The 20,519-nt window shown below is 39.5% G+C and overlaps 2 protein-coding genes across 5 annotated transcripts; both read left to right on the top strand.

Annotated features, from left to right (window-relative positions):
- The first annotated feature begins 5,801 nt into the window (after positions 1 to 5,801).
- fip1l1b (FIP1 like 1b (S. cerevisiae)) lies at positions 5,802 to 15,202 on the top strand. 4 transcript variants are annotated; one of them, XM_041785823.1, is made up of 16 exons: positions 5,802 to 6,074; positions 6,384 to 6,438; positions 6,643 to 6,709; positions 6,847 to 6,959; positions 7,093 to 7,157; positions 7,281 to 7,388; positions 7,474 to 7,604; positions 8,527 to 8,645; positions 9,361 to 9,414; positions 10,432 to 10,531; positions 10,656 to 10,806; positions 10,928 to 11,009; positions 11,302 to 11,357; positions 11,611 to 11,800; positions 12,271 to 12,417; positions 14,580 to 15,202. In XM_041785823.1, the coding sequence occupies exons 1-16, from the start codon at positions 5,996 to 5,998 to the stop codon at positions 14,719 to 14,721; spliced, it is 1,659 nt and encodes a 552-aa protein (XP_041641757.1). In that variant the 5' UTR covers positions 5,802 to 5,995; the 3' UTR covers positions 14,722 to 15,202. The 4 variants fall into 4 exon arrangements, with proteins under 4 accessions (XP_041641757.1, XP_041641755.1, XP_041641759.1 ...); XM_041785821.1 differs by having other exon boundaries at positions 14,577 to 15,202; XM_041785825.1 differs by lacking the exon at positions 9,361 to 9,414.
- Positions 15,203 to 16,303: 1,101 nt separating this feature from the next.
- Positions 16,304 to 19,400, top strand: LOC121508945. Its single transcript, XM_041786090.1, has 6 exons — positions 16,304 to 16,562; positions 17,428 to 17,570; positions 17,918 to 17,979; positions 18,577 to 18,690; positions 18,781 to 18,879; positions 18,983 to 19,400. The coding sequence occupies exons 1-6, from the start codon at positions 16,446 to 16,448 to the stop codon at positions 19,105 to 19,107; spliced, it is 660 nt and encodes a 219-aa protein (XP_041642024.1). The 5' UTR covers positions 16,304 to 16,445; the 3' UTR covers positions 19,108 to 19,400.
- The last annotated feature ends 1,119 nt before the right edge of the window (positions 19,401 to 20,519 follow it).

The raw sequence follows: 20,519 nt of genomic DNA, 5'->3' as shown, positions 1-20,519 counted from the left end.
TGGATGATGCAGAGAAAATAAAGACAAAACATGGTGCTCAGGAACTGAGAGCAGAGGGGTAAAACACAGAGATGGGGTGAAGAGGAGGAGGAAAAGTTGTGGGAAAAAATAAGCAAAGAGAATCAGCAAATTATGTCAAAGTGGCCTGAGGGGAACAACACTTGGAACTTCTCTGAGATCTGCTTTTTTCCTTTAGCTCTGTCTTTGTGTGACTCTCACCATAGACATGAACTTTAACTGTATTGCTGCAAATTTGAAAAATAATGCACTGTAGCCTTCTATGAAAAGATATACTGTTACATGGGGTTGTGCAGAATATTAATGGTATCCAGTCTTTGTACCTTTTCATATTCTTTTAAATAACATACATGATGTGTTGGTGCAAAATGTTTTTTTTAACCATGGACTTGGTGTTGCTGTCCTGCAAAACCCATACATCTTCAAATCTTTGCACATGCATAAAAGAGTCTACATCTAGTAAAAACAATCAGAGTTTTAAGTTCACCTGCAACTGTCTATTGCCCAAATGCCATGCTGTGTAATGGTTCAACCAGCCAAGTAATTTGAATCTGAGTTGGGATTCCATTAAGACAACAGTATACTACAGGAACTCTGTGCCTACTCAAGGGTGTTACTATCTGTTGCTTTCATATCAACCCTGAGACAATAGTGTTTGCAAATGTCCTACAGCAAAATAGCAAGCCTGGCGTGAGACTTGCAGCCTTCTGTTTTGCAAAGCTCTTGCCAACGTGTAGAGGCATGTCCAATATTTACTCTAGTCCAGCTTTTAGCTCTTCTAGTGCCTCATTTCATCTTCAAAAAGGGGCAGAGCCGCCTTTTTTGCCTGAGAAGACTCTGATCAATAAACATCTGCAGTAAGATGCTGCAGATGCTTTATCAGTCTGTGATGGCAAGTGTTCTGTTTTATGCTACAGTCTGCTGGGGAGGCAGTGTAAAACACAAGGATGCAAGGCGTCTGAACAAACTGGTGGAAAAAGCTGGCTCTGTGGTTGGAATCAAGCTGAACTCATTGGAGGATGAGGTGGAGAGATGCACAATGAAGACGGTGGAGGCCATTCTGAGGAACATAGATCATCCACTTCATATCTCCCTAAATGACCAAAGAAACAACGGTGGTGGACGGCTCCTCTCTCTTCGCTGCAGGACAGAAAGATATTGAACATCTTTCATACCATCAGCAATAAGACTATATAATTCTACCATAAACAGATGAGACTCTAGACAAATGAATTTCCCTTCGGGGATAAATCAAATTATTGTATTGTATTGTAATGTATTGTATTTCCTCTTTGCTTCATCTGTCACCATCCTCTTCTATCTCTTAGCCTCAGCCAGTGTATCAAACAGTCCCAAGACAGGCTGCTTGGCTTCTTTTTTAGATTAAGGCTGGTGTATGAACAACTGCCGCAAAACCTTATGCACTTCTCAAAAGAGAAACGTGACCTGCTGCAAAAGTTACATTGTGCTGAAAGCAGGTGAGCAGGGCACTTTGTGGAGATAGATGCATTTCTACTTATTGAAAGATACTGTGCTGTTAAATCAATTTTGAAAAACTCTTTTAAGTTGTAGAGACTGGGACTGCTGTGATGTCTGTCAATGGCTAAATGCCTATGTTATGGTGGTAATTTATAACATACCAGGTGGGATAGCTTTGTACATATTAGTTGAGATAGCTTTTAAAAGTTCCAAACTTACAGAATTAACTTGAAGATTGGCAGGAAAATTTCTGGCCTAAGATGGATTTATGAAGCTTGGCATTATTTCATGCAGGACACAGTACGCCCAGCCGTGATCAGCAAATGGCCAGCTGATCCTAATTATCGCCTCCCAGCTCCCACAGCCAATCACGTCTCTTTCTCTCAACACAGATGTGTATTTAAATATGACGTACTTCTCACTAATCCCTGCTTGCATTACTGCTGATGCGCCATGCTGTGCTGTAAAGTCAAAGCACACTGTTTGACTAACCCAGGGAGCATCTTTTGAGCAGAGCCTTCGCTGCCAAGTAAAACTGTAAATCCATTTTGCAATTAAATAGTTAGATGGATGACGAGAGCATTTCTGACTAAAATTTGTTTGTGTGTGCAAACATGAGACATAACTTGGATCACATAACTTTCTGCACCTTGAAAAGTTGCTAAACATGAGACAACGATGATAATGATGTTTGTTGCTCAGGCTTTCCCTTCTCTTCTTAGCTCTATTGGTCATTATCTCTCCTATCTTTTAGCCTTAGACATTTATTCAGACAGAACAGAAACATGCCAACTTGCTGCTTTTTAGCTGAAGGATGGTGTGCAAACTAGTGAATGTATGCATTATTTTGAGCCCACATGGCTGGCTGCCAAAGTTACATAGTGCTATAAACAAGTGACTGGATAACTGTGGAAATGGGATAGATGACATTCTCCCTGATGAAAGTTATGTACTATTACTCTGATTTAACCCAGGATTAAAGGTTGAAAAGTTACATATTGTTGCTTTGTTGCTTAAAGATTTGGTATTAAGGGAATGCATCAAAACGGCAAACAAGGAGGAAAATAAAGACTGATGGCAAAAAAAAGACAAAGACAGAGATTGTTAAAGGGGTGAGGCTGGGGAGATAGATGCAGCTTTCATGATCAGTTAAACTAATCAGAATTGGCGTGTCGCTCCCTCCACTGCCTCCTTGTGTGTTCAAGAGTGTGAGAATGTGTGTGAGAGAGCTGTGAATCCACATTAAACCTCACACATGATGTGATACAGTGGTTGCTGTGATATGAATCCCTGTGCTGTTCTCACATGGAGGGGAAATAGAATCAATGCATTCACAGATCCATATAGCATTACCATTACGTGTGTGTGTCCGTGTCATGCATGCTAATGCCATTATCCATGTACATGCATGTACAGTCTTGCTCTACATGTGTGTGAATGTCATTTTCTCCTTAGTATAATCACCACAGTAAGAAAGTGATAATAGCTTAAGTGATGGTGAAAAGACAAGAGTGCGAGATTCCACAGATCTCCTACATCGCTTACTGACAAAGCGTAAGTGGCCTCCACTTAACTGGTCAATGGCCATAAATGCATTAACAGTCCTCTCTGCATTAACAGAACCACAGCAGCAATCATGCTTATAATGAGCCTGCAGCTGCTGCTTGATTTCAGAAACATGTGGAGAGCTGAAGAACAGAAAAATCTTTACATTTAAAACTCTCTGTGAGTTCCCCATTCAGAGTCGCTGTTACACCAGTTTGATATTTGTTAACTTACTTTTAATTGTATTAATTGCCATTAACTACGATCTACACTTAGTGCACTAATTTTGTTAAACCGCATTCGCACTTATGGCCTTTCAATTTATAACAAGTTCCTTTTTCCATGGTTAAGTTCAAGTTAAAGTCTTAAATACCAGTAAAAGCAGATGGGTATCCAAAATGTAAATCAATAAACTTTTGACTAAGGCAGTAGAAAATCCAGAAACAACACAAAAACAGTTTTATATACAAAATAATGGAATTTTAGAATGCAATAAAAAGGGTGTGATTCGTGATCAACTACAGAAATCCTGATTAATCATGATTAAAATATTTGATCTTTTTACAGCCCTATGTATTTATTTCTAAACATACCTATAGTCATGTTTAAAACACAAAAAATCTCTTATTCATTTACTTTCAGCTCTCACGAGTGCTCTAACAAGCGTTCAAAAGCCCCCAAGCTCTCATTTCTTTTTAAAGAAGTGTTTGCATAGTTTTAAATCATCTTCAGTTGGCACTTTTGGGCCAGAAGATGATGGAATCAGACACCACCTTGTCATCTTGTTTTGAAGTTGGTTTACTTATTAGACACAAAGCCCAAACTTGGTGAACCTGGGAGTTTTTGAGCCAGTGAAGGTCTGTTGCTCAGGGGCAGTTGTCTTTATCCCTCAAGTGACAAATCTTCGCTTGTAGTTCTGCAGTCTTGCCCTCTGAGAAGAGTGGAGATTTGCTAAATTTTTTTTTCTGATCTCATTCTTTTGGCCTTGTAGTTTGTTTTAGCATTTTAAGGTTATGGGCTTCTGGATCAGCAGGTCTGGGCGCCAAAAGGTCAGGAGCAACAGTACACCACTACATCATATGACAATGACTGCCATACAAGGGAGTCAGGGTATTCATTTGTGAAAATGCAAATACTGAGTATGAATGATATTTATTTAAATCATACATGTGAAAGTTCTGCAAATGAAGACTAAGGTATGAATGATTTAGTAGTTAATCCCCAAGACACAGGTATAGGTATGTGCAAGGCGACTAATTTGGAGCTCTAAAGTGTAGTTATACAATAATTCAATCCTCCTTGTCCACTGTGGAACATTTGACCGCAGTGAGCCCTCCCTACATTTCCCTGTCCTTGTTGCCAACCCCTGAGGAAAAGAACAAACGGAGCAACAACAGAGACAACAAAGCAACCTTTCATGAACTGGTGGGATGGAAGCATTTTCAGGCATTTGTACTCAGCACATGCAGGCCGACATCTCATAATATGTCCAAATCTTTGTCCCTAAAGATGAAATTTTAAAATGGAACTGAGCCTCTTTCACAAAGAATTGACTGGGTCCCTGAAAAATCTATTGTTGCCCATTTTCCCCTGTGTAACCCCTATTTTTGCTACTCTTTGCCCTTTTATGCTTTCAAACAATTTTTTGGCCAATTTTTAACTGTTTTGTCACTCCTTGACACCCATCATTGCATTGTTGGTTCCCATCGTTGCCTCTTTTCAACTCTTTTTTCTGATCTTTGCCTTTTTAACCCATTTTTGCAATTATTTCCTTATTCTCCCCAAATGTGCTGCCATTCTCCGCCAGGTGCCCCTTTGAAAAGAGATCTTTGATGTCAGTGGAACTAATCTGGTTAAATAAAGGTTAAATAGATAAAGTTATTTCAGTTCCTTCTACTTTATTTTCTGGCATCCTGATGTTTATGCATGTCATGGCTCTGCTATGAAGTCTAACATTACTTTCCAAATGGATTAGTTAAGTATGGCCATCCACATTGTTAACATTACCAACAAAAGTTAATTCTGTTTTAAGAAAAGGGGGTTTACATTTTGAAAAAGGCTATATTGTAATACAGAATAAGTAGATAAAATTCACTCTTTGTTTCTATGATTATAGTGGCTATTAGTCAGGTAAAAAAATAAAATATGATAAAATATGATCCTCACAGCGTTACAATGGACCATTATTTTGCTGACCTCCATGGGACCCCCAATATAGCTGGGCCCTGGAAACCTCTCCCCTTTATCTCCTCTAATGGGTGGGCCTGGATATGAGATGCTGCTGGTTGATCCTGTGATAGGCTATGCATTGCTTTCATTTTGTATATAATGATTTCTTTTTTAATTTGCTTTATAATTAGTGTTGGGTGTGTTAATGTTACTAATTAACAATAGATAAAACTATCATCAATAAATTGCACTTGGGGATGTCCCATTTTCTGGGTTTGTCAAGGGCCCAGCCAATTCTGTAGGCACATCTGCGCCTAATAAAGTTGAGTCAAAAGCGGACTATAATATTTGCCTTTTAAAATTGAGTGAAGAAGAAAGTACTGTAGCATAGAAAATAAATAACGAAAATGTAGTATAAGATTGTCAAATTGTACTCCAGTAAGCCTCAGCTAAGGCTTTTTGGCATTTAACATCTGTTGATCTGGTGACTATGTCACCGACCCCACACCTGGTCTGTACTCAGGCTGTCTTTACCGTTAGGGGGCGCTGCGTTTTCTGCAGCATCACTTCCACCCAGAGCAGCGGGACAACCAACAACAATCGCTTCCGGGTTCACGCTGCCTCGCAGACCCTTGGATGAATCTATGAAGGTAGATTTTTTGTTTTAAAACTGTGGCTCCCAGCGTAAGGTAGAAAGTTTGACTTAATTGTGAGTCTGAGCTCATGAGCTCAGTGTAACGCTGTTTTCTCGTGAGTTTGCTGTTTGTATCGTGTTTGTTTGAACATGTCTGCCGAAGAAGCGGACAAAACAACTACCACTGATGCTAGTGCTGGTGATGAGGAGGAGGAATGGCTGTACGGAGGTAATATGTCTGCAAAACCAGCTCTTTCTGACCGATAGGGACATGGTCCAATGTGTTAGCAATGTTTGTCAAGTGCAAACCAATAACGTAACATTATTTGCCTATCCTGTAATGGTCATTTTATAGTTAGCTTTGATGCTAAGCTAGCACCTGGTTGAGTTGCTATCATCGGCCTTTTGCAGCCGCACGATTGGTTGAAAAAGATTTAAAAAGATGATGAGATGCGGTTTCAAGTAGGAGTATGGCAGACATTTCCAGTAAATAAACTCCTCTGCCATAACTACTGTATTTTGTATTTTCTTCGTTAAGATGAGTCGGAGAGCAAAGATGAGGATGAAGAAGCCAAACCGGATGCTACAAACAGGTATGAATCATTCATTTTAAAATAATATATTAAGTCATATTATCATTTGTAAGATTTAGCTGAAATTCGGCACTTGTAGGCATTTCTACTAAAATATTTAACGTGTGTCATTGTTCTTTTTTTTGTTGATTTTTCTGCAAATACTTTGTTTGAAGAAGTTATTGTACTTTTAAAAAACCTTTAAAATGCTTACTTTATCTGCAGTGCACCTGCTGATGCTGCAACAGAGGATGTCACTGCACACGCTACAGGGAATGGTGTGGCCTCTGAGGTAGACAGATTGCATCCTCGCCATGTTTCTGTTGTTATTCATACCTACTAGTTTTCACACAACATGCCTCTCAATGATTTTACTAGTCTCTTTGAGGTTAAATATGTCTAAAAGTGATTTTCCTTTCTGAATGCCAGACCACAGGTGAAGCTGCGGATGAGGATGTCGACAGCGACAGTGACAGCGACGATGATGATGATGATGTCCGTGTCACCATTGGCGACATAAAAACTGGAGCACCACAATACACGTAGGTTTTGTACCTGTACTAGCTAAATCATTAAATAGCTGACCCTTCCTCTCCTTTGTTTGCATATTATTGTGTAGAGGAGACCTTGTGATATCTGGGGTTGACACTGATTGAGGTGATATTTCTCTCCCAGAACATATGGAGCACCACCGGTCAATCTCAACATAAAGACGACAGGCTCAAGACCTTATGGACAAGGTGTCAAAAATACAGGCCTTTTCTCCAAATTATTCTGCCATTGAGTTTAGAATAATATAGACAAATTATTCTAAACAGATTATTCAAAGTGTACCTTTCCTGTGTTTGGTGTATTTTCAATAGCCACCAAGCTGAAAGGAGTTGATCTAGATGCTCCCGGAAGTATCAATGGGGTTCCAGTGCTGGAGGTTGACATGGAGTCTTTTGAGGAGAAACCCTGGAGGAAACCAGGTCTGATTGTGTTTGTAGTTCAAATGTTTGCTTCTTTACATAATGTTCTGTATTTTGAAGGATATATCCTTTTGTGTGCTTGTAGGAGCGGACCTGTCAGACTACTTTAATTACGGCTTCAATGAAGACACATGGAAGGCTTACTGTGAAAAACAGAAACGGCTACGCATGGGCCTGGAGGTCTCTACTGTCGGCTCAGTGACAAGCAAGATCACCGTAAGAGGCCTTTTCTATTTATGCCCAATAGATTTTACTAACTCTCTGCTTACTTTGAAATACTCTTTTCCTCATCAGTTGATTTAAGCTAACTAAACAAAAAAGTTCCCAATTTTATGAAACCTCTCTTAATTCAGAAAACCATGACCTAAGCGTAGACTAATATCCTTTTACAAGTCAGCTCTCCCTCACCTTCATCTCTACATTTTTTGAGGCTGTCTTCATTATGAGTTTGACCATTGGTTCTGGCTTTGTCTGCCCTGAGGTTGGGAACTACTGCGTTGGATAGTGTTTTCGCCCAGTGTTCTTAGACATAAAGACTAGCTGTCTCTACTAGTATGACCACATCAGCATGCCTTAAAGGGGACATATTTCACTCTTTTAAGACAAGTTTATATCGGTCTCAGAGGTCCCCAAAACATGCCTGTGAAGTTTATTACTGAAAAACGTTCCAGTATTGGATTTTTGCATGTCTAAAAACCCCTCTGATTCGGCCTTTCTCAGAACGAACCATTTCTGTGTCTGTGGTGTCAAATGGTAATTAGATGTCTGACTCTGCCCTTGACCACACCCCTCTCAGGAAATGGATGCAGCACTCCTGATGTTACAGACGCTTTAATCCAAAGTTTAGGATCAGTAGAGGAGGGCGGAACTTTCCTCCAAGTGGGGGCAGGCCAACCAAACCTGGGGTCGGTTGCTTATGCCCCATGTGAGGTCACTAGGTGGATAATCTGAGAACGGCTTGTTTCAGCACACATTTTCTGAAAGGTGAAGAAAGAGAGAGGGTGAGGGAATGTATTTTTCTGGTACTTGGGAGATTGTGGACAGACCAGGGGTGCATATTTGTGTTAGAAAAGCCCGAAAAAGTGATTTTTGCATAATATGTCCCCTTAAACAAGCTTATTTTTGGTTCTTTTTCAAGGTTCAGCAGGGGAGGACAGGCAATGAGAAAGACATGTCCATTATGCCTGTTCACGCCTCTAAGCCTGACTTCACGTCTCCTGTCAGCCTCTATAAGTCTTCTGTCAGTCAGGTCACCAGGTAACACCCCCGCTTTTGTCTTGATCAAGCAAGATGTGTGATGACATCACATATATGTAGTTTTCATTCAAGAAGTTACACATACAATGACAGAGTTAACTTTCTATGTGTTTTCATCTTTTTCATTTACATTTTCGATTTACACACAAATACTGGATATTTTCTAAATTCTTAATCTTATTGAGATTTTTTAATGCACTAAAGGGTTTTACTGTCGGCAGGAGGGGAAATAGATTAGGGATGAAAGTAATCATTAGGTTTCTTTCACTTTGTCTGTTTATTTGGAGTTGGCCTGACTCAATAAATAATAACCAAAGTGAATGGAAACATAGTGGAATTTGTGGGGAACAAAGAAAGAAATGTGCTTGATTTTGATTAAAAAATGAAGGCTACATGAGGGGACTTAATATAAAGAGGAAACTTTGAAAATAATATTTTTAAGAATAAAACAAACCACTGGACCATCTAAGAATGTGGTCTTTGTGGCACCTACTGTCTTTTGTTTTAATGGAAACTGCAAAATAAAATCATGTGTTCAGTGTAATGTTGCAAATTCTGCCCTGACACTGTTAAATCAGACACACAAAAACACCCCTGATCATCTCCAGGTTTGCCTTTGTCCCTTCACCGTCCCACGGGCTATGTGTGTTTGTGTGTGTCAGGGCCGATGTTCCTCTCATCTCCTTTACCCCTTTCCTTTTTTTCAAAATGGTAGGATCTCTCCCCCACAGTGGACTGGCCCGCCTGTTCAAGACATGTCCTTTTATACGTAAGTGGGCATGGCCTTGTCCCTGCAAAATGAAATGGGCCTGATGGGGAATGATTTTACATTAAATCAGGGGGCCTGGTGTTTTTCTTGACCATAAATGTGACCACAGAAATCTACAAATGCCACTTCCAAGGCCCCTGAGATTTTTTTTATGCCCATGTGTCTTACTTTTAGGTTGATTGAGTTATATGTGTCATAATATAATGAAATGTAAGTGAGGAACTTTAGAGAGAGAGGAGACACCTTTTTTTTTTTTTTTTTTTTTTAACCATTTTAGAAATTTTCAGCATTAATCACTTAATCTAACAGCTTACATTGCCCAGAAAAATGTTTTCCTGTATGTTAAAACCTTCACAGTTGGTTGTACAGTTTTGGCTGACAAAATCCTTAAAAGGTACCCGCATGATTACATATTAATATTCTATTTTTATCTGGATGTTCGGACGTGGCAAAGTGAAGAATCCGTATAAGATGGCACGTTGTTAGTTTTGATGAGGATGAAAACATATCTCATGCCAGTGGAGGTTTACAAGAGCTCAGATAGCTGAGAGTAAAATCTTTTCTGTGCCGACTTTAAAATGTCTGTTTCTTGAGACGACATTTTGGTGCACAGGAAAGTTCTGGATCTTTTGTCAACTTTTAAAAGTTTTTTTCTACAAGTTTAAGTTGGCCACAACTGTGTTAAATAACATTTAAGGTCACATGACAAGATTTTTAAAGTATACTTTTTGTCAAAAAAAAAGAAAAACAAACTCTGCTTTTCTACCTCCCATGATTGATACCTTTATCAAACTCATATATCCAATAGATGCCATTATATGTTTGTCAAACCATAAAGTCTGTGGGGATAAGTAAAAGCCATGACATTTAGGTCTTACATGTATTTAAATAGTTTTTTATGCTTATAACTCATGTGGAATCAGGTGGTGTATATGTTGCGTGTCTGTGTGTGTAAATGTGTCTTTTGTTTTAGAAAATTGGTCAGTGCTTTGATTATTTCTTTTATTATTTCCTCAGGAAGACGAGCGGTACTATTGATGTGATTGGGGGACAGACGGCCACCATCAGCAGGGTTGAGGGACGACGTAGACACAACCTAGATGGCAATAACATCCAGGTAAACAAGAGCAAGCCACACAGTCCATTTTTACAGGAATTACTCTTAATATATTACATTTTTTTCTCTGATTTAGTTAAAGAAAGAGCACTGACAGTGTGTCAACCTCTCCTGTTTGTTGTAGGTGATTGCTGAACAATCCGACTCTGAACAAACTCCAGCTAAAATTCCCACTTTCTTCCCTCCTGGACCGATCCCTCCAAATATACCCCCACCTCCTTTCCTTCCACCACCACCCACTGTCAGCGCTGCACCCCCCCTCATTCCTCCACCCAGTAAGTTAATCATGATCATAAATCTTCATTCTCTGCTTGTCTATTGATGCAGCTATTGTATCTCATCCTCTACTCACTATTTTTGAGTGCATTTATTCTCTTCTTCTTCTTTCTTCCACAGGGTTACCCATTACTGTCCCACCTCCTGGTTTTCCTCCTCCACCCAGCGGGCCCCCTCCTGCTATCATCCCCACTATGGACAGGTAGCACATGTGTTCACCTGCAAACCAAATGCTTTATTTTGTCAAAGCATTCAAAAAAATATATAATTTAAGCATACGCTGTGTTGATTTTGTTATTTAGAATCAGAAATGATAGAAGTAAAAATAAAAGAATAGGTGGAATTAACACTTTTGTTAGGCAACAACAGAAACAGAAGAGAACAAACACAGATTTTATGATGTCTGGCTTCATGTTGTCATTCCCTGGTTTTTGTTCATATGAACAACCCACATACAAACTGTAATACGTTTGTGTTTCCTTCTATATCCATAGTGGTCATCCAGGGGGTTATGATGGGCGCTCAGTCCCTCCATATCCATTCCCACAAGGTAAGAATCTGTACAATGAATCTAGTTTTCTGATAACTGAACAACCATCCAAACATGTTTTCAGGTTACCACTAAAAACTAGTTGGATAATTGACGTCTGAAATTTTACTGTCAAATAAAACATATCAGAATGGTTTAGTCTGCTTTGTAGTCTTGCTTTATGCTAAATGCAGTGCAATTAAGTCTTTTTTCATGACTTTTTTGAAACCTTTTAATGTTAAACTATGTTTTGTTTCCGTAATTACCCTTTCAGGAGGATACCCTCCACCTATGACTGGAGGCCCTCCTCCCTGGCCACCCATGATGGACAACTCTAAACCGTGGGATAACTATTACCGCCGAGATGACAAGAGAGACAAAGACAGAGAGAGGCCACGAGAGAGGACACATGAGCGGGAGAGGGAGCGGGAGCACAGCAGCCCATCAGCCATGGGCTACACCAGGTGAGAGGGACTAAAACTTGGACACAAACTGTTTTTCCCTTTTTGAGATGTACTTTTATGCTTCTGTAGAGTGGATAGAGTTTAAACATTGGGAGAGATAGTGGGGAATGATATGTAGGACAAGAGTCACAGGTCAGACTTGAACCCACACAAAAAGCACAAATCACATATTGTGATTATAACTCCTATTATTACAGACTCACCAAAGATGCCCTTTGTAGGTACTGGGATAATGAATAGCTTTTTTTTCTTTATCTTAAGTCTTATTGCTCCATTTCTATACATTGTTGCTCTTAAGTGCCTCTAAAAAAAGATAATTAACCCAAAAATAAATATCCCCATGAAAGTCCTATTTTAAGTCAGTTAGAGGATCATCTTGTGTTCATAAAGGCAAAGTTGGAGCTCTAAAATATTTTTTATTACTGCAATGTCGAAATCATTAAAATCTCGTTTTCTTTTAACTTCTGTAGCGAAGAGGAACGGTATCGTTATCGTGAGTACCAGGAACGAGCTTATGGAGAGCGACATCGTGACCGGTCAAGCCGAGAGAAAGAGGAGAGACACAGAGAGAGGCGGCACCGAGAGAAGGAAGAGGGACGCCATAAGTCCTCTCGCAGGTATCTGCAATTCACCGAACCACTTCACCTGATACAGTTGTTTTCTTATTTTACCTCGGTAAGTGTTGCTCTCTATAGAAGGTCTGCCAAGACTTAGGTTTGACTTGCCATTTTAAGAGCTTTAAGGTGAGAGTTATTACAAGCTAGCACAATGAGCATGCCACACATTAGTATTTCTCTTCTGTGTTTAAGTTGGTTAGATATATTGTGAGACTAAAGGACAATGTTATAGCTCGTTTGTGTTCTATGTATGAGATGCATACGGATACAGGCAGAGGTTTCTATCCCTACTATGTGTTAATTTCATTTGTATTTCTGCATTTTACTCAAAACTGATAGATACGGAATGAATGTAGCAACACCACTGGTAACTGTAGGGGCAGTGTTGAGTAAATGTAGCCAAAAGTTCAAGCCAGCGCAGCAAAACACAAAGAAGAAGAATGCTTGGATAAATGGCCAAACTTTACCGAAACTTTCTGAGGAAATATTGCTGAGTATTGAGTGAGTTTTTAGAAACTACAAGCATATATAGAGTTTTGATGATCCATGTGAGATGGTGACCTCTTGCGTATTTTTAAAAAAAAAATAAACACCCTAGTGTAACAGATGAGAGTATGTGGGCAGCGACAGCTGTAGGGTTTTAAATGCACAGGTCTATTGTAGCATGTAAAGGTAGCATAAATGAGCCTGTAGCAGGTCTGTCCTGCTTTTAATTGATTTAAGGAAATTTTATCCTGAAAGCTCCCAGCTAATGCTTAGTCAGATTGCATTAAACTAGATAAAATCATGTGCTAGTCCTCAGACTTTTCATGTAAGTAATAATTAAATTATTTCATATGTTTATTGTGTAATGCTAAAAGCGTGAAATATGAAGTTTAATAGTGGATTTTTGCAACACCATCGTCAGTGGTTAAACACGTGCTGTACTTTAGTGCACTAGAGGCCAAACTGATGCCACTGATAGCTGAATCTCCAAGCCACTATGGTGAGTAAATAAAAGTTGTGTAATAGTGATTTGTGACACACAACAGCCCCGTTTGTGTCCTGTCACCAGCCTGTTTTTGCTCTGACATTAAGAGCAGACAGGTAACAAACCAAGTTTGAGTGAGTGTACTATAGCAACATAAAATGAATGTGCTCACTCTGCAAAGCTTCTCCATCGGCCGGTCTGTGGCTTTAACACAAGCTGTAAGCTGCAGTGCATTGACTCAGTTTTTCTTGAGCCCAGTGCTGCAGCGGTTTGTATTATAACGGCTAAAACAACTGTTTAAAGGTGTGTTTTATGCATGACTTTCTTGTCTAAAAGCTGACGGAGACACTTTGCAAAATATACACACTTGCTGCATGTTGCTGTTATTGCACACATTAAACTTGGAGAGGAAACACATTTTACCTCACTGCTGCATTTCATGTTAATTACACTGACACAAACAAGTGATGTTTAGCTAGTTACCTGGCTGCTCATGCAACGAAACATGCTGATGACGGGACTCAAACTGAGATGTTACGCTAGTGGTGGCATCAGTTATGCTTTGTAAGTTCACTAACACTAAACTAGCATTTAAATTGATGATGACTGTGTTGCTAATATTTTAGTGATGATGGTACCTTAGAAATCCCCTCTGTCTTTAAAAGTGCACTGTATTTAGCCATTAATTTACATTTAAAGCAATTCTACTACCTCATTTTAAACTTGGGTTAGCTTTATAACCAAACAAGCTGCAACTTTTCTAGATTATACCAGGGAAAGGTGCAAGTGAGGGCTCTTAATTCAAGTCAGTTTAAAGGATGATGCGGCTTTTTGTCTATCCCAGATTTTGAGTGCTTTTGTGTTTATTGTATGTGTTGTGTAAGCACAGGTAGATTGACAGGTGAAGCAGCAACAGTATTAAAATTTCTTTCTTTTTCTTAATCTCTCTTTTACTCAACACCTATTCCCTTTTCTCTAATTGTCTATCCTCTAAACCTTATGCTCCCTCTTTATTTCACTGAATCTTTCCTTCTGTCACCCATTAATCTTTTTCACTGTCCCTCCTGCTACCCCTATATATCCCTTTACCCATTGTCTCCCCTTTCTGCTCTTTACTGTCCATCTTATATCTTTCCCTCCTCGCCTTTCCCACCCTCCCCACACGTTCGTCCTTTTCTCCTTTCATTAGTAGCAGTAGCAGAAGGAGACACGACAGCGAGGAGGGTGACAGCCATCGGAGGCACAAACACAAGAAGAGCAAGAGGACCAAGGAGGGCAAAGAAGCCAGCGAGGATATGGGCGCAGACCAGGAGAACCAGGAGGCTATGGAGTAGTGTTCACCTCCTCTGGTTTCTCTTACCTCTGTCTGTCTGCCTTACTGAGTCTCCTGTCGAAGTGAAAAAAATGAATATGAGAAATTGACCAACAAAACCAGGAAGTCACAGAGTGATCGATGCATCTTGTCACTGCCCTCTCCATCAATCTTAATCCTCCATCCTGCTGTCTTTGATCCTCACCATCACTGCAGACGAAGGATGAAGAAGCAGATTAGGAGATGAGGGACGGTTGGATTTGTCCTTTTTACTCTTGATCTTTCCAACTCTACTTGACATGTGACAGTGCATCAATCAGTCTTTAACCTCCACTCCATTCTGACCCTCCTCTGCACTGTAACAATTAGGTCCTGCTCAGGATGATCAGCAGATTCAGATCTTTTCTGTCATTTGTTTGTTTGATGTCCTTTTGTTCTTGTCATGTTAGAACACATCCATAGAGCTCTCAGTTGAAGTTGAATTAAAACACACTTTTGATAAAGCCTGTTTTTTTCATTTTATGTGGATAAAAAGTGATTTTGAGTGAGATATTTTGATTGTCCCAGCATTTATCTGAATATTCTACCCAGTATGTAATTTTTAAATGTGTGTCCTCGGCTTCAAAATTTGGTTATGCTATTATTAACCCTCCGGAATATTTAAATTCATTGTGCAGAGTAATGGAGGTGCTAAAGTTGACACTACAAATCTATCTTCACAGTCATCCAAAAGTTTTAAACCCTTTTGGCTGACACCAAACTTCTTAGTTTGGACAGACTGTGCCCAGCTATTTTAAGATGGTTCAAACTTATCAATCAATTTTTATTCTGTATTTTTGGCTGAAACAGAAAAGAGGGAGTATTATATTATCAGTGTTTGAAATTTTGTTATCGATTATTTTGGGCCATTTCCCCTTAACTTTTGACAGGACAGCTGAAGAGAGATCGGAAATTTGGGAAGACATGCACCAAACAGCACCAGGATATGGATTTAATCCTACGATCTTGCCTCAGGGTGCTGACTCTACCAACTGAGCTAAACTCCACCCTGGTGATTTGATTTTAGGAGACTTCAGCGGTCAGAATTATCCCAGGAGAACTTTTAAGGGTGCAAAATGTCTTTACCGAAGCCTATTTTAAAAAAAAAAATTTGAATCTGAATTTCTGGGATTAATATTTTTCCTTCTTATAAATAACTGTTGAAAGAGAGAGGTAATCTGACATGCTCATTAAAAATAAACATTTATACATGTGCATACAGTACATTTGGATTAAAGGTACTGAAAGTCTGCACAGCAGAAAGAAGAAAACTGAGCACTTCTTTATTCTTCAAATATAAATCGAAAAAGGCATGCATAATAATATTGACTGGAGGACATTTAATATATTCAAGAAAACATTTCTACATTAAAAAAAATCTGAGTATGCTCTGTGGTCAAATTAGTTCCTAATATTCTCTTTGCAGAAATGCATGAACCTTTTTGGTATGGCTGCATTGATATATAAGAGTCAGCAACAGCGGCTAAGCTCCTTATGTGATCGGCTATAGATTCCCACCATTCCTCAAACGGGTCAAAGTCTCTGGAGTGTTTGCTGAAGTTACATCAGCTCACAGCAGAGAGGATATATGCCAGTGACACAGGGGAGACTGGTGATTAAAAGAAGGCGGTGAAGATTGAGAAGGACCTGAGAAAGCTGAGTGTTGAAGACAACCCAGCAGTGTCTTACAAAGGAGCCATCTAGAGGATGAAGATGTATGTAGCTGCTGCTATTGTGTTGCTGTGTCTTCTCTCACTGGGACAGTCAGCTCCACAGGCCAGTTGTGACAGTCTGGTCAAACCGATTACAATCAGCAGTGAAGAAGTAAGTTCATGTCTGCTGTTTTATTAAGTATATTTAATTACAGCCCAGGTACTTGCTTTGTTTTCAAGGTCAGCCAACTCTCCATACAGGATTTAAACAGAGTTAGATTTAAAAAAAAGGTTGGTATTTGTAATTTGAGTGCAGTAGAGTAAAAACTGGCCAGTTTACTGATGTAATGACTCCAGCAAGTCTGTCATCTGTTGCATAAGGCTGATCAGCTGAGCAGACTAGAGAATGAACTGAAGCCCAGAAATATGCCAGTGTTTACATAAACTCTACTGACTCCAGTTATGCAAACATGGAAAACAAGTGAACACCCTGACTCTGAAACTTTTTCTTTTTCTTTCATCCATTGTTTTTCTTTTTTTGCTGGAAACCTCATGCAGAAAAAACAAGAATTCCTGTGCTACTTTGACATTCCTCATCTTTAGTGTTATAAAGTTAACAAAACCAGTCTAATATACTCTGAGATATGCTGAGTAGTTGAACAAGCTTACAAAAATTAAAGCCTACATCCCAACTTTCTGTAAATACTTGACTGATAGAAAAGCACTGTTAGGGATGTTGGTCAGCAGATTTCCGAGGGGCCCTGGTCCATCCTGGCTACTAGGGCTGGTTCTGAGTATGGCGATATACTGTAGGTGGTCGCCCAGGGTGCCACATTGAAGGTGGCACTGACATGAGCCCTGAACATTTTGAATGAAGCACCAACATTACAGTCAACTCCTGAGCTTCATTCTATAACCCCTGCATCCCTTAGTTTAGCTGCTTTATTTAAGTTCCCTGGAAAGACGACAGTTAAAGGAAATACATTACAGAATACAGGAAGAAACACTGAGATGTTGTGTATTTTGTGGTGCTGCAGATGTTGGGGAGATGGCTGTACATCGGTGGGAGCTCTGACCTTCCAGGAAGTCGCTCTCTGGCTCACCTGATGACCAGCGTCTGGTTGGACATCACGGCAACCTCCCAGAGCAACGTCCTCAGTCTTTTCCAGACCCAGAAAATGTAATCCTACTACTACTACTAAATCACACTACAGGCTACATGCTTCTGATGTTTGAAGTAAAAAAGACGAATCCATCAGATTATAGGGTACTTCTTCTTCTATTTATTATAATTTATTGAGATGCATCCCAATGAGTACATCAAATTCCCATGGTAATACAAAATCATGGCTGTGCATTTGAACCTTTTTATAGTGTCAGTTTCTATCCCTAACTCATATGATTGGTGACAGAGTCAGATTACAACCACCGATAGTGGGTGGACAATACCTAATGCAGGCTTTCAGAATTACCAAGCATTGCTCTGTATGTTCCTGTGCTACACAACTTTCATTTTTGCCTTCACAGATATGGCAGATGTTCCAGCTTAATTTACAATGTGACGTTTGAAAACAGTGCAATGTTAATTGGTAAGTTGTGATTTTTTTTGTCTCTAAAGTAGTACCATACTGTATTTTGTAGAAATGAAGGACACAAAATTAAAATATAAAAAACATGAAGTACTCTGCCCTAAGACCCAAAGATTTCACTTTAGTAGCTTTTTAAGGTTGCGATCTGCCATTTTCTTTAACGCCAAATTAGCAAAGCTTTTACCAGTAAATCTAAAGAAGGTGCCCAGGTTTAAAAAAAGTCCTCAGCTTTGCACTTGAATCTGTGAAGATATTCCATTGGTATTAGATCAGAGAACAGTTTATGCCAGCCTAAGGTTATGAGTGGATCATCATCAATCCATCTGAGTGATATTTTTTCACGAGCAGCAAATGTAAGGATACCACACAACCTCCTTCAATGACACCCTTTGACCTGAGGAATAGTTAAACCCAGGAGCAAAGACTTAGGGCATCCCTTCAGGTTAAAAAAGGTAATGACCTGAACTCCAAAAACCAGTAGCTGATGCCATGTTTAAAATAACCACTCCTTTTCTAACGTCCATGGAATAAACACTCTAAAACTCCCCCTCAGGATCTTCTTGTGATATTTGTTGTGTTTTGGTACTTTCACCACAGAGCAACCTTTTTACCTCAAAGAAGTCTACCTGCCAACTGACTGCCCTGACTGTCTGGTTGTTTATGAAGAAATCATCTCTGGAACAGATACTTTCAGAAGTCTTCTACTGTTTAGTGAGGAAAAAATACAAAACGAAACCTCGTCTAACTTTATAAAATGATTTTATCTGTCTCTAATAAAATGTTTGACATCTTTATTTTCAGGCAAACGTAATAGCGTCTCACCAGCTGATGTAGAAATGCTAAAGAAACAGGCAGTTTGTCTCCAGATGCCATCAGTTCTCATGGTAGACACAAATGAAGGTAAAAATGGATAACTTTGATAGTTTCATCTCCAGTTTTCTAATCCTGTCTTATCACAAGGCACAGTATTTGTGACCCATCTGTCTGATCTGTATTTATACAGAAACCTGCCCAGACAACATCAATCCATCAGAGGGGATCAGTGCCTTCGACAAGTTATTACAGGCCAAAACAGGACACCGATTTGCAAGAATCCTGGATACTATATTTGATTGGTTTGTGAACTGATAAGTGTTGATCCATGCCACTATTCATTTTTTGTTGCTAAAGTCTTTAATTGTCCCACAATACTTGAGGCAGGTGTGATAATAATGTTTGATTAAATGAAAGCACTGAAACAGATGACTATCCTTACTATTTTAATAAGTGGTTTTGCAGGTTTTACTGGCTTCACTACTGTCAAATAGTAAATTTTCAATGTCACACATTATTAGATAAACTAAGCACAAAAGTAAAGAATTTTGTGTTTGGTGGATTATTTCTTTGTTGTTACAGTGCTTCTTGGCAATAAATCTTACAATGTTGGAAAGTCTTTTTATTTTCATTTTAAATGGTGCCACATTTGTAAGGAAGATGCAATGGTGTGATGAGCAGCAGAGCTGAGTATGTTGGTTGCACCCATGAAATTTTGCCGAATCTTCTCAGTACAGGACCAAGGTTGATGTTGCCAGTGCCGAACTGGCTTAAGTTCCCATATCTGACCTGACCTGAAGATTTGCACTGGTCATGCTACATAAACATTATAACCTCTTCCCTCTAAATCCTGTTTAATTTTGAACCAACTGTGTTTATGCATTCATGTGTAAGATTTCACAGAGAAAGCAATTCAAAATGAATCATGCTGGGATGCAAGAGTGGAGTGGCAGCTCGACTTCATGCCCTTTTCCGAAACATCATGGTGTGGCACTGCTCCTCACAGTCGGTAATGTCATGAAAGAACCTGAAGCCAAATCATTTCAAAATCCTCATGGACAAACTATACGCACTTTACAACACGTCCACCAAAAACTGACTGGAGTTAAAAGAACCTGCAGAGGATGCATCGAGCGGCAGGGCCTCCCTCAAGCATCTTCCCATGCTAAAGAATTTAGGAAAATGTATGATGCTCTTCAAGAACTGTCAGAGCTGTCCTTCTGAGTCAAAAAAAGACACCACCATGAGTGCCCATAAATCTATTTGCCAGGAGATTAGGGTGTTGGAGGCAATGTCTGGGCACCCAGGCCATCACAGCCAGCTGAGCCAGAGAGGAATAGAAGAGAATATTTTTAAGGTGTCCCACTACAAATAGGTCGACCCAGCGACAAAACTTTGGACCAGAAAGCACTGACAGCTGTCGGAGAGATAGTGGTGGAGAGTGAGACACGCTGCGTCTATGGGTGATTTGTATGTGTCTCTCTCCAGCTGATTCTTTACTTAACAATCAGGTTAAAAGGTTGTTTGCAGTCAAATGATCTTATTGGCCTGTTGCAAAGGGCACTGATCATTTTTAATGTATTTTGTGATTTTTTTGTCTTCCTCTTAACACTCAGTCTGTATTCTGGGTCCTAAGTTTTACAAATTAAGCACTGCCTTTAACAGTGAAACAATTTTACAGCTTTCCCTGTATGCTTGGGGTCATTGTCTTGCTGGAAAATAAATCT

Source organism: Cheilinus undulatus, linkage group 4, assembly GCF_018320785.1.
Source record: "Cheilinus undulatus linkage group 4, ASM1832078v1, whole genome shotgun sequence".
NCBI classification, from domain to species: domain Eukaryota; kingdom Metazoa; phylum Chordata; class Actinopteri; order Labriformes; family Labridae; genus Cheilinus; species Cheilinus undulatus.
Note: the sequence above shows the minus strand (reverse complement) of the source record. Positions and strands in the feature narration are given on the sequence as shown.

Bases quoted from the DNA above. Each gene is read 5' to 3' on its own strand.
- fip1l1b (XM_041785821.1), top strand. From the start codon at position 5,996: ATGTCTGCCGAAGAAGCGGACAAAACAACTACCACTGATGCTAGTGCT. The intron at 6,075-6,383 runs GTAATATGTCTG...TTCTTCGTTAAG, and splicing joins GGAGGAATGGCTGTACGGAG to ATGAGTCGGAGAGCAAAGAT. The intron at 9,415-10,431 runs GTAAGTGGGCAT...TTATTTCCTCAG, and splicing joins CAAGACATGTCCTTTTATAC to GAAGACGAGCGGTACTATTG.
- LOC121508945 (XM_041786090.1), top strand. From the start codon at position 16,446: ATGAAGATGTATGTAGCTGCTGCTATTGTGTTGCTGTGTCTTCTCTCA. The intron at 17,571-17,917 runs GTAATCCTACTA...TTGCCTTCACAG, and splicing joins CTTTTCCAGACCCAGAAAAT to ATATGGCAGATGTTCCAGCT. The intron at 18,691-18,780 runs GTGAGGAAAAAA...CTTTATTTTCAG, and splicing joins CAGAAGTCTTCTACTGTTTA to GCAAACGTAATAGCGTCTCA.